The following is a 13,666-nucleotide window of genomic DNA, read 5'->3' as shown; positions in this document are numbered from 1 at the left end:
ATGGGTTATGGCCAAGGGCTCACCATGTTTGTGCTGGTGGCAACTGCCTCCATGTTGGTAGTGAGTAGTACAGCCAAGACCATTGACGTTGGTGGGTCCGAAGGCTGGCATTTTGGCTTCAATTATTCTGTCTGGGCTCTTTCAAATGGACCCTTCTACGTAAATGACACTCTTGGTTAGTGTAAATGAGCACTATTTGCTTTTCTTTGTTTGCCCGTGGTTTTCTTCCTCTTGGTGACATCTTTGCCTTGAAATATTTTTTTCTTTTAAGTTTTAATATATTTATTTTTTAATCACTACAGTGTTCAAGTATGATCCACCAAACAGCACAACATTCCCTCACAATGTATTCTTGCTGAAAAACTTCTGGAGCTACCTGAAATGCAACCTAAGTGGAGCGACGCTAGTGGGAAACGAAACCGTCGGAGGTGGAGAGGGTTTAAAGTTTGTGATCAATAAGTTTAAGCCTTACTATTTTGCTTGCGGCGAGAAAAATGGCCTCCATTGCAATGAGGGTAGGATGAAGTTTGCCTTCATCCCCCTTCCTTTTGACCGTAATGAAACTCACCGTTGATACTTGCACTTTTGTTCATGAAGATGGAGCTTTGGCCTATAAATATGGCCAGGGAAGACGCAGTGCTTTTTTATTTCTCTTTCTCCCTTAATATCATGTTATGTCTTTTGTTTATGTACGTTTCATGGTCACTATGAATAACTAAATAAAAGATATTGTTTGTCTACTCCTCTATCTAAATTCTAAAGAGTGGAATTGTCTTTTTTTACACACATATTCTCATGTGTGTGACCTTTATTTTCGTTCATTCTATTTATTTTCTTTATTTTAAAAGACTTTAAAATTGCTTTTATTTAATTTGGCTCAATAACATGGTTTCCCAACAAAATGGAGCCAGCTAGCTTCATTTCATTGAAGAGAAGTGAAATTGATTCAAGAAAGAAAAAAATAATAACAAAATATTTTATCTACATTGTAGGTAAAGAGAATCCAGCCAGTGTCATTATCTCCTATGTCCTATTATATAAACTTTGAATATTCTTACATCTATTCTAGGAGTTCCATCCAACCGCTAAAACCCTTGGATTAAAATAGAAAATTTTTAGAAGATCAATCAAAAAAGGATTTTAGGACAATATTATGTTATGTAATAAATACAAAATATTTTCATTTTATTAGTGATTAGATTTCACTTCTTTTCCTTTTATTTACGTGAGAATAAGAAATATCTATAAATATTCAATCATTGCTTATGCGCATATATAAAAGCATTTGAGGTGGCCTACAATGGACCCACTTGTTTAACCTTTAATGATTGAAGGAGATCCCAGATCAGCTCCTCATATGTGAAGGGTAAACACATATGATATTAACTTAACACCGTAACACGTGGCCAAACCAGAATCGACAACCTTCTCTTTTCGAAAATTGGCATAAAAGGAACAAACTACTCCTAGAAGGGAGCTGCCACTTCCCCTTAAGGCTCCACAAAAACCTCACTAGGAGCCACCCCAAGTCTCCTAGGAGCTGCCATATTCCTTTTGAGTCTAGTCAATGCAAATTGGATATTTAGATAGTGTGAATGTGGGTTTGAATTTGATTGGGCTACAAATATTCTCTAATCTAGATTATTAGTAGTTCAATTTTGACCCTAGGATCATCTCCCACTCATCCAAAGCCCTTAACTTGTACGTGGATACCATATTGGGTGTTTTGATCTCAACCCTTGATAGTCCAAACCCTAAATCCAAGGGTTGGAAATTCTCACTAAACATCTCCCAATACTACTTTGTGTGGCAATCAAGATCCCTTCTACCTTTGGATTGGGTGAATACTCGCCTTCCAAAAGGGGGTTTCACTTGCATGGCAAGAATGCATCATAGGTCTTTATTGAAAACACTAATCTAAATCTAATGGTGGGGAAGAGCACTACATGTTTGCCACCTTAGTTGGCTTAACAATCTTGCCAAATCCACATTCCTTAGTGGAGGGTGGGTAATTTTGGTCCTACACTAACATAAAAAATCCAATGATTTAAAATGATGAACACTACAAAATTCACATTATCTCTTATCTATCAAATCTTTCCTTAAAAAATATTTCCACTTTAATAGAGATATTCTTAGCCCTTGATTTTTAACAATAGCATCCAATGGTTGTGGTTAAACAGTGTCATTGGTTGTCCTTAAATAAGAGAGGATCTTGGTAAGTTAATCTTGACCCTTCATTCAACCCTTGCATTTAATGGTGGGGATTAAACCTCCGCCATTAGGTGTCTTAATTAGTGAGGGGGGTCTCAAATATATAAATAGACAACCCTCCCATTTCAAGGGAATTTTTTTGGACTCAGATCCCCTCATATATAAATAGACAACAAGCCGATTCAAGCGGTGATGGGTTAAGGGCATTTTTACTACTAGGCTACCAACCCCATTGATCAATTGTTTGTGTTGATATGTGTAATTTAGGACTTAGATATCTGGATCATCTCCATAGAGTGCCCATAAAGGCTTGGTACACAACACATGGAGGAAATGAATCCAATGATCTTAAAGAAAGAAGAAGAATGATTTTTACCCACTTAACCCATTCACTCCCTATTTCAATCCATACCCAATACCCTAATTCGACCTAACCCACTTACCTCTCCAACTCATCTCAAAACGTAGAGGAAGGCACCAGAAATTCTTGACTAAACTGATCGTGGAGGGGGTCTAGGAAGCTTAGCAAGATCTGAAGGCTTTTGCTTTTTGATTTTTATAAATATTTTATAGTGGATTTACACCATGAAAAATTGTTATGAAATCATCACTGGTTGTTGCTGAACCTGAGATTCACTCAGCTTCTACGGCCAAACCTGCGATGTACGTGGCAGAGCCTTTCTTACCCATCTTGATAAGATAGAATTTGAATGAGAAGGAATTAAAAATATGATACAAGTTATTTATTTATTTATTTATTTTTTAGGTAAAAAATATAATACAAGTAAATTCAATGAGTTATGACTCTATTGAAGAAACCACTGCCTCCTCTACTGAAGAAACCATTGCGATGGGAATGAGATAAGATTTTTTCTCTTTGTTTTTTTCATTCTATGAGAAAAAAAATATTTATCTCTACAATATAGCAGCAGTTACACATGGACACCCACTTGTCTCCTATTACCTTTCCTACGTCAACTCCAACTCACACTTTACACAACTTCAACTCCCCTCACGACTATAAGTTCCCACCCATACACAATCACGTGTGATTATAACCATACGAACACGACATTAATGATAAACATAAGCATTAATTCAAACAAATAAAATAACTATCTATACCAATAAAGATTCATAAGTGGCAAACAACTCTTGCACGTATCACAATCATTGCTAAAAGAGATATGCTAACAAGCATCGATCGGTTCTCTGGGAAGCAAATAGAAGAGGAGGTTAGGGATTCAAAGGGAAGGGGAGGGGAGAACAAAGGGGATATGCAAAGGGCGTTGCCGCAATGGGTGTGGGTTGCAGCGCTGAGCAGGGCAGAGAGAAGGAGAGAGAAGGAGAGAAATGGAGCATGTAGCAGCGGGTTCTCTGGCCCAAATCATTTAACCGAAACCTTTTTGAAACGGTTTATTTGATTTTGATTTTGATTTTAATTTGATGTATTAGAACCATTTAACAAACGATTTGGTTCTTGGATCGAATCAGAATTGAATCGTCTAAGCCGTCATCAAACCAATCAACACCCTTAGTTGTGAGCCTAGTGACCCACCAACACCCAGACACCTTTTCTACGAATTAAGTATGCAATACTCTTTTGCAACGAACAGGAAAGCCTATAAAAAAAAGCTCAAGAACACATTTGGTTTCTCCACACGTGCCTTGAGATCTTGCTGAGCTTCTTCAGACCTAATCCACAACTAGTTTGGTTGCGGTTGAGTTAGGGTGACGGGTATGGGTCGAAATAGGGAGTGAATGGATTAAGTACGTAAAAATCGTTCTTCTTTCTTTGGGATTGTTGGATTCAGTTCCTCCATGTGTCGTGCATCCAAGCCTCTATGGGCGATGCACAACTTTTAATAAGCTAGTAATATGCACCAATCATAGGGCTAGACATAAGAGGACAGGAAGGTCTTTCCAAAGAGGAGGAGAGAAGGTGACATAGTCTAGGCACCCTTCAGACGACATGCCGACATGCCCAACCTTTTCCCATTTTCTTATTAGACAATGTAGTGTGGTCCGTGGATGACTGATTTATAATCAGATCATTGTGCCAAACACCTTCCTTGGGCCAAAATTGGACGCTTAACCTAATTTAATTTTATGGTTTAAAACTGGTTTTGTTTGTTTTCCTTACCCCCAAAAAAAAAAAAATCTGGTTTTGTTTGAAGTCTACTAGAAAGAAAGATAATTTTTTTATTAGAAAAATAAAGACCAATTTAAGTTAACTAAATCAACAAGAAGGCCTCGATCCCCCAAAAATGAAACATTTCGTTGGATTGGAACCTTCTCAAATCGTTGATTAAAACAATTCAACAAAGTGTTTAATGTTGAAAAGTTATCAAAATTGGGATTTAATCAGTATTGGGTGTGTCGTGTAATAACTTGTATTAGAATTGTATCTTATAACCTGTTTATTAATGATTTTATCAATGGGTATGTAACTTCAACTAGTGGCATTAAGCAAGGGGACCCAATTTCCCCAGCTATTTTCATCTTATATTCCCAAACTCTTACTTCAATTATTAAGCAGGCAGAGTTGGTTGGTTCTTTGAGAGGCATTAAAGTTCGGCATAGGGGTGTTCCTATTACAAACCTCCTATTTGTCGATGATTGCCTTTTGTTTTTAAAGGTTAAGATGTGGGAGATTTATTCCCTCAAGGATTACTTGGATTTATATTGCAAGGCAATAGGGCAGGAGATTAATCTTTAGAAGTGAAGCTTTACATCCAGCCTCAATATGCCTATGCAGTTAAAGAGGCAGTTTTCAAGAGTGCTCAAAGTACCATATGGTGATGGACCATCAAAATATTTAGGGCTATCGACGGAGATTAGTGCATCAAAGAAGATGACAATTCAAGAAGTGCAGGAGAAATTGCTAAATAAATTGCAAAAGTGGAAAGAAAGTTTGTTGTCTTATGTAGGAAAGGAGGTCCTCTTGAAGTAGCCATCTCATGGTTTTCACCGGTGGCGAACTTTGCTGGTGCACATTTTAAATTTCCATTCTCCCTTCATGATTCTATTAAACAGGCTTCTTCAAATTTTTTTTTCTGGGTGAATCTGAAAGAGAATCAAGATCCATTGGATATCTTGGTTTAGGTTTTGTTGCTCAAAGTGTAAGGGGGGTTCAGGCTTTAAAGACTCAAGATTGCAAAATCATGCACTATTAGCTAAAGCTGCATGGAGGTTATGGTCTTCACCGAATTCACATTGGGATATCTTCATTAAGTCCATTTATTTCCCAACTATGGATTTCTTCCACGCAAGATTGGGAAATAAGCTATCATGGGGCTGGAGAAGTGATGTGGCAAATTGGTGATGGCAACAAGATGAATATAAGGGGAGATCGTCGGATTCCATCTTTACCTAACGATAAAATTTAGAATCCTCAACCTAATGATTGTATGGAGACACATATGGGTCATTCAGATTGACTTTACCAAAAAATTAGATTATTTCACTGTATTCCACAGGCTCTGAATTGGATTGCAGACGCCTTGACACGGAAGGCCCTATTTAGCACATATATGACAAATTGGCCGCTTTCCACTCTCCACTCTGTGGCTTCATGACCTATACTTGTATGAGGCTAATGGCTTTACACATATGCCTATCATCAATAAAATCTCTTCTAGTCGTAAGAAAAAGAAATGTAGAAAGAGTTTGAACTGAGATCCGATATTAAGGGGCCGTTTGATAATGTTTCAAGAAACGCGTTTTTGCCGTTTTTGTGTCCAGAAACGGTAGAAACGAAACAAAAAGCGTTTCATAAAATTGTTTCATTTCACTTGTTTTCAGAAATAGAAATAGAAATTTATGCCTATTTATAGTTCAAGAAACGACCCACTATTTTTAGAAACGACTCGTGGTCATTCTTTCGCTAGTTACTATTGACTTCCAGAAACATGACTTATTAAACATCTTAAATTCCGTTTCTATTTCTAGAAATGAAAATTTATGTTTTTACAATTTCTTGAAACAGAAACAACAAAAACGTTATCAAACGGCCCTAAAATAAAACACTTCGTTGGATTGGAACCTTCTCAAAGCCAGTCCCGTCCACGTATAGGATTCTGATCCCATGGTTCACACAGGGGCTATATATAATCCTCTCTGTATCAGTTGTACGTCTCTCCGTCTTCATCTCAATTCCTAACACAACTGAACTGCAACCGACAAGCTTCCCGGAAACTTTGACAGAACAGGTGAAAGGTTTGAACGTGAGCGGGAGAGAGAGAGAGAGAGAGAGAGAGAGAGAGAGAGAGAGAGAGAGAGATGAGCGTGTTTGGTGGAGATAGCTGGGCAAGGGAGGCACAACACAGGAAGAGGAGAGTGGAGGATCTGATGGAGGAGGGCCTCAATAAAGAGGTCGATTCTAACCCTACTTACAAGAAGCTCTGTAATGGCAAGTACACCTGCCACGTCTGCCCTCACCATCCCATCCTCGATTCCTCTCTCATGCTTTCTGTACGTAACCCTAACTTTCTTTTCTATTCAATTTTTTGTTTTTGTGCTTTTCTTTTCTCAATCTGGATTGGGAACTTTGCATTAGAACACAAGTCACACAAAATTTCTATGTTTTGTAGCTTCAATTTCACTATGCTATTAGTAAATGAAATGCTGGTAAAACTGTGACAATAATATAATCTTATCTGGCCCTGGAAACCTCGGTTCCAATTGATTGGATTAAAGCTCTTCGAACAGAAGATTGCCCAATTGGGTTCCTCTGCAACTCGGATAAGTTTAATAATTATTGTTTGCGATGATGGCCTGCTTAAATTGGCGTGGCTTTAGAAAGATCTAGATTTCAGACAATAGTCTCCTATTGTCAGATTGAGTTCAGCCTCTTTTGCCCCCAATTTTCCAACGACTGAAATTTTAACCTTCCTCTTTTTCCTTAATTAATGAAAAATCATTTACTTTCAAGGCTCAGTTCCTGTTTATATGAGATAGAGCCCCAGTCAGGATGGACATCAGCGAAATGGATAGCTGAAAGCAGGTTCTATAAGAAGGAGCTGTATGGTGTCATAGATTTATGATCTGAAATATGCCATTTAAAATTTTCATCAGAAGCATCAATTTAAATAGATGGCTGGATATGAAAGGTCATGAATCAGTGTGTCATAGCCTTTTCATCTCTTCATGTCTAAACTTTGATTTTGTCTATCATTATTACCACTAACCGAAGAGTAGTCGTTGGAGAAGAAAAATGTGACGGCTTTACCTAGTTGGGACCCTAGTAACCTGCATGTGGTTTTAAGCGCATTGTAGGTAAGATCTGATTGCTCATGTATCAGTAAGATGGTTTAAAATCTGAGACAAAATTTTTTAATTTAGTGGGTTTATAGTATAATGTTCATTCCATTAGGGTAAAAAGGCGAAAGCGATATTGAGATGGATGAGTTGTAAAACTAGAATAGATAAAATATGGAATGAACAAATGATAAGTTGTAAGAAAGCCGTTTGAGGTGGTATGGACATCTGCAACGGAGGCTTATGAGTGCTCCAGTGTGGAGGTTCGATTTGATTCAGATCGAAGGAGTTAGAAGTGTTAGGGGTAGACCTAAAATGACTCTAGGAGAAGTGGTGAGGAAAGGTACATATAGCTTTGGACTAGTAACAAGTATGGCTTTAAGAAGAGCTGATTGGAGAAAAAGGATCCTTGTAGCCACTACCCCCATTTAGTTGAAATGAGGCTGAGTTGAGTTGTATAGTATAATGCTATAGAGCTAGCATGGTTGGGCCAACACAACCAGCCCGAATGGAACCGGGCCCAACCCAATTTTTTTAACCAATAATGGTCAGGTGGGGTTGGGGTTGGGGGGGGGGGGGGGGGGGGGGTTAGTTATTTGGGGTTATTATTGTAAGTGGCAATTTGTTTGTTTAACATTAGTGGTTTAAGTTGGTGTCGAAGTTTGTTTCAGATTATGGATGCGTTTAGGTTTCTTTGCTTAAGTCTTTATAGTCAGTTTCAGGGATTAAATGAATTAATTTTGTCGAGTAAGGTGTTATCTGTGTGATTGAAGTAGCTCGTCAGCTGAGCATCTTCCTCCTCTCTCTTCCCAGTAAGCACCATGATTCCTTTTCCCTTCCTGATTTCTTCCATCTTCTGTTCTTTTCTTTACTTCTTTCTCCTTGTTATTCTTCCATACCCCTCCTCCTTGGCTGATAGCTAATTACTTGTTTGAACAGAACCATCAGTCCCTCTTTTGATTTCGATCTCTCATCTCTTCCCCTCAATTTTAGGTATGAGCATCTTGAACCTAAAGGACTCAATCAAGCCCTTGAATCTATCCCTAATAAATCCTTTCTGTTGGGAGTAACTGGTCTGTAACTTAGACCAGATCTAAACCTACCGTCCGTTCTGAATTTAGACTTTAAAAACCTTTTTTTTTTCTTCACTTGTTGATTGGAGTGACCACTGGCTGCACTTAAGAGGGTTATGACCTGGGATTATGGGAATCATATGCTGAGATTTCGGTTGAATTCTACCATGTTAGATGTATTACAAGTGAAGATGATAATGTCCTAACAAGGGATGAGCGCATTAAGGAGAGATGGAACGATTATATGTATAACCTACTAATGAAGACATTTGAGTAATAGAGTCCTGGAAGACTACGTTACCCATCAAGACACCACATATCGTCGATATATATGAAATATTGGGTATTTGAAGTAAAAGAAGCTTTAAAGAGGATGAAAGTAGGCAATGCACCAAGTCCAGATGGGGTCCTAATAGAAGTGTAGAAGAGCTTAGGAACCTGCGGTTTATCTTGGCTAAACCAAACTGTTTAATAAGATTATAAGAATAAGGAAAATGCTAGATGAAAGGAGGAGAAGCATTGTGTTTCCAATTTATAAAAATATGGTGATATTCAAATTTGGAAGAAGCATGGAGGCATCAAACTAATGAAACATACTATGAAAGTTATAGGAGAGAGTTATTGAACTCGCTTGAGACAAGAAACTATATTACGGAAAGCCAATTTGGTTTTATGACAGGAAGATCCATGGCAAAAGCATCTCCATATGACCTTTATTGACCTAAAGCTTATGACAGAGTCCCTAGAGAGTTAATCTGTCAAGTACTAGAGAGGGGGAGTGTCTCAAATAAATATGTAGACATAATTAAAGATATGTATAATGGTGTGGTAACTAGCGTAAGAACTATGAGGGGTTCAAGGTAGTGAATACCCAATTATAATTGGGTTACTAAACAGCCAGCTTTAAGCCTTTATTTGTTTATGCTTTTCATGGATGATTTAACCAGAGACATTCAAGGTAAGGTTCCTTGGTTTATGTTTTTTTATTGATGATATTGTTTTGGTGGATGTGACAAAATCAAGAATTAACATCAAACTGGAGTTATGGAGATCAACCTTCAAATCAAAGTGTTTTACGATAAGTTGAACAAAAATGGAGAATATGTGTCCAGAGTGTTATTGATTGATGTATTCCTTTAAAACTTGAAAGAAAATTTTATAGGTCAATCATACGATTGGCTATGATATATGCAGCAGAATGTTGGGTAGTTAAGAAGCATCATATAGATAAATTTAGTGTAGTTGAGATGGATAAGTGGAAAAACTTGGAAGTGTAAAGTAATGAATGATCATATTAGAGCTGATTTGGGAGTGGCTCTGGTACATGATAAGCTACGAGAAAGTCATTTGATGTGGCATAGCCATATTCAATGGAGGCCTTTGGATGTTCTAGTATGAAGGAGTGATATGATTCAGATTGAAGTAACTAAAAGAGCCAGGGGTAGACATAAAATAACTCTAGGAGAAATGGTGAGGAAAGACATACATAATTATGCCTTGTATCAAATATGACTTCAAACAGAGCTGATTGGAGGGCAAGAATCCATATACCCAACCCCATTTAGTTGGGATAAGGCTGGGTTGTCTTTGTTGTTGTTGTTTTGGACTTAGTATGAGAGAGCTATCACTCATAGGAGAAACCTTGTCCGTTGGTATTCTGGTTCTATTGTGGAGTTTGAAGGTTGAAGACAACCAATTCGTAGGTTGTTTTCGAACCTCTTTTTCTTGTGTTTTCCAAAATTGTTCTTTCCTATGTAATAAAGGCCAGGACATGTCCATTTGTGGTCCAGGGGAACAACAAATAAGAATGAAAATCTCTTGCTAGCTTTACGGTTACCAATGGTTGACATGTAACATGCTAGTGATATCTGATATTTTTGTCTGTAATTGCTTGGGGCTCATTGGTGAAAATTCTCCTCCACTGAGTTTCTAACTGTCTGAAAGTTATTATGCAGATGCACTGTAAGGGATCATGTCACAGTGCTGCTCTGTCCAAGTTTAGGGATAGAGAATTAAGGAAACAAGAAGAGATAACGAAGAGAATGGCGTTATCTGATTGTGATATTGGTGCTGCTAGCTCCGATATCTCTAGTCAACAGTTCAAGTTACGTGGCAAACCATTGATTGAACAGACACGAAAGGCTAGATCTGAGGCACTTTGCAACCAAACAGTCAAACAAAATGCTGCAAATGAAACCTGTAATGGGAAACTCAGTAGGGGCTCATCTTCATTCTTTTCTCCCACTGCCCCTCCTGCCCCTAAACAGAGAACAGAGGCATCAATGATGGTGACATCTACACCCTCTGAATCTAACAAGAATAGTGGATGGCAAAGTAAAGCAGATTCTAGGTTGCTTGTGCAGCAGCAATTGGACTTTCGGGAGCGTCAAGAGAGAGAACTCAAATTTACAGCTGCAGGCTGGAAGCGTGATTGCCATGGAAGGTGGTTTAGAGATGAAAATGTGAGCCCCCTCCTGCCGGGAAAAAGGAACATTTAATTATTAAGGAAGTTGGGAAATTTCTGTTTCTTTCTGTGGTTCCTAGTAGTCTATGATATTCTGAAGTGAACTTGTCAGTTGTAAAAGAAGATTCTGTGTCATTTTTTGTTGCACATATCATCTATCTTATCCTTATTTCCAATTTGCAGGTTGAGTTCGACTCTGATGAGGAAGATCCAAATGTCTGCCTCGTGTAAGTTTTGTGTTTGCCTACATTGATTGGTGTCAATTATTTCTTATGGACTGTGGAACCAAATTCTTTTGAGTGGGGCTGTGGAAAATGATCATGACCGATCAACCGCCAGATCAGGTGAACTACACAATTTTTTTTCTTTCTCTGCTTCCTTCTTTATTTAGAAATTTCTAAACGCTTTGAATAATAGATGCTTAAAATAGTTAAGTTTAGTTCTCTGATGTGATATCATGCATTTTAACTGTAACATCTAAAATTATGTTCTGGGGTAAATTTCATAGAAGCCTATGCTGTCAATTCTGAAAGTTGTTTTAGTATAATGATTGTTTTATATTATATACATTATTAATACTATGAATGCACTCTCAGTAGGTGGCCAATAATCTGCACATGGTGGAGTGTCCCAACAACCGTCTTTCATAAGCTAAGCTGCCAAAATCATGTCTTGGCATTTTTCCGTATTCTGTTCTCTTAGTTGTAATATTTGAAATTAATTGGAAAATGTAACTAAAAGACTGATATGTGTTCAATGGCCCTGGAACTGATAATATTGCTTCTCTTTCTTACTTTGGAAGCCAAGATGATCTTTTGAATGAAATGTTACTTAAAATCATATTTTGTCTGGAAAATGAGCTGGAGATGCCTCAAAAGTTTAATCTGCTGATGCGCTTGAACCGTACATACTTGTCAGGCTCATCCACGTACTGGCAGTCTCTTCCTCAAAATTAGTAGGTGCTTTAGAACTGGATTCATATGGAGGACACCACCTTTCCTTCGCCCTACCCCCTCCTTTTTGTGATGATGTAGTAGTTGTAAATTCTCATTTGTCATAATGCTTTCATATGGGCTTTCTGGTTGCAAGTGAAAGGAAGGGAAAGGAAGTGAAGTTGTTCTGAAAAGAAAAAGGAAAAAAATTGTGATTATGATTGTGTAACCTACTTAAACTGTTCTTGGAGAGTTTAATCTGCAGGCATCAAATCCGGTGTAGAGAAGATCAACAAGTGTATATTTGATACAGGCTCACTAGATCTGAAATGGAAGGGAGAATTTTACACATTGGACCAATGGACACCTTAGAAGGATTTGTTGTAAACTGGAAGTGTTCATTAACACCAAGTGGGTGGGTTCTGGGTTCTTTCAAAGTGTCAGTAGCGGAATTCCTTCTCTTTGGGGACCGTATTTGAGAGCAGAAACATCTGGACTAAGCCCTTCAAATTCTTTGATGCATTGAATTCTCATGAGTACCGGGAGGTGATTCTTAAGGGCTGAAATGGAAAGGTAGCATCTAACATGAAGTCTCTTGCCACTCTTTCAGCTAAACTCAAGAATGTAAAGCAAAAGTTGAGAAGATGTTCAAAGCACCTGTTCGGGGTTGTGTTTGAGAGATTTGAGGAATCAAAGGCCGGTCATCTTCAGCCCCTACAAAGAGCCCTTGCCCAAGACCTCATAAATGAGCAGCTTGTGCTGGAGGAGGAGGCTAAGGTGAACCTCATGGAAGCAGTGAAGGTGGAGGTGGCTTTCTTGAAACAGAAATCCCAGTTTGGTGGTTGCAACTTGGCAATGGAAACAACAGCTAACTGATTGCAAGCAATGGTTGGACATTTGGGTTTCTCACAATCATTATGCTTTTATAAAAGGCCGATCTATTGCAGAAACAAAAGAATTTACACCCTTCGGTCGCTCTTTAAATCGACCTCCATAAGGCCTATGCCTCGCTGAGCTGAATCTTCTTGTTTGAAGTCATGGATTATATTGGTTTTCAGTCAAAGTTCATTGGATTGTATTAGGCATGTGTAGAATCAGCTATGTTTTATATTGATGAATCGTAGCCTAGTAGGGTACTGTTGAGTGTGGAAGGGGATTTCGGCAAGGGGACCCAATGTCTCGTTACCTCTTCACCATTGCTATGGAAGCAGTGTCAAGTAATGAAGCAAAACCGGGTGCTTGAGAATAAAATCAAGCTCCGCCCTAGGTGTAAATCTCTGTTGTTTTCTCATCAAGCTCCTCTTTAATATGTTTAGTAAGCACTTGAAAGGGTGGAAAACCATATTTCTTTTTTATGCATAATGCCTTCTGATATAGCCAAACTGACCTCTCGGTGGGGGCAATGACACGTGTCGCCTCTGTGACACGTGTCCTCCGCCAGACGAAGGTTCCAAGAAACCATTCACACTCAAGCACACTCAATCACCGAGGCACGCTCGCAAAATCACGCGGGATCACGTCGTCTGCATGAGGGGAATATTCCCCCCAGAAGGATGGACGTATTCGAGTGGGACTCTAAGAGGGAAGAAGGGGGAAAACCCTAAACCCTAAGAGCTATATAAGAAGGCACGGAAGAAAGGGGGAGGTAAGCTCTGAGACCCTCACCATTACTCCCTTATTGAACTGTGCGGCCGACCCTGACTTGAGCGTCGGAGGACTAACCC

General features: G+C 38.6%; 2 protein-coding genes across 5 annotated transcripts; both read left to right on the top strand.

Annotated features, from left to right (window-relative positions):
* Positions 1–574, top strand: LOC122084775 (blue copper protein 1a-like). The gene is made up of 2 exons (XM_042653208.1): positions 1–175; positions 303–574. Exons 1-2 carry the CDS (start codon positions 1–3, stop codon positions 572–574), a joined length of 447 nt encoding a protein of 148 aa, XP_042509142.1.
* Positions 575–6,361: 5,787 nt separating this feature from the next.
* LOC122083372 (sodium channel modifier 1-like) lies at positions 6,362–13,281 on the top strand. 4 transcript variants are annotated; one of them, XM_042651142.1, is made up of 4 exons: positions 6,362–6,687; positions 10,502–11,008; positions 11,194–11,354; positions 12,256–13,281. In XM_042651142.1, exons 1-3 carry the CDS (start codon positions 6,496–6,498, stop codon positions 11,239–11,241), a joined length of 747 nt encoding a protein of 248 aa, XP_042507076.1. In that variant the 5' UTR covers positions 6,362–6,495; the 3' UTR covers positions 11,242–11,354; positions 12,256–13,281. The 4 variants fall into 4 exon arrangements, with proteins under 4 accessions (XP_042507076.1, XP_042507075.1, XP_042507074.1 ...); XM_042651141.1 differs by having other exon boundaries at positions 12,208–13,281; XM_042651140.1 differs by lacking the exon at positions 12,256–13,281 and adding an exon at positions 11,610–11,850.
* Positions 13,282–13,666: the final 385 nt, after the last annotated feature.

The sequence above is a fragment of the Macadamia integrifolia genome, chromosome 7 (assembly GCF_013358625.1).
Source record: "Macadamia integrifolia cultivar HAES 741 chromosome 7, SCU_Mint_v3, whole genome shotgun sequence".
NCBI classification, from domain to species: domain Eukaryota; kingdom Viridiplantae; phylum Streptophyta; class Magnoliopsida; order Proteales; family Proteaceae; genus Macadamia; species Macadamia integrifolia.
This window is presented reverse-complemented; position numbering and strand designations above follow the sequence as displayed.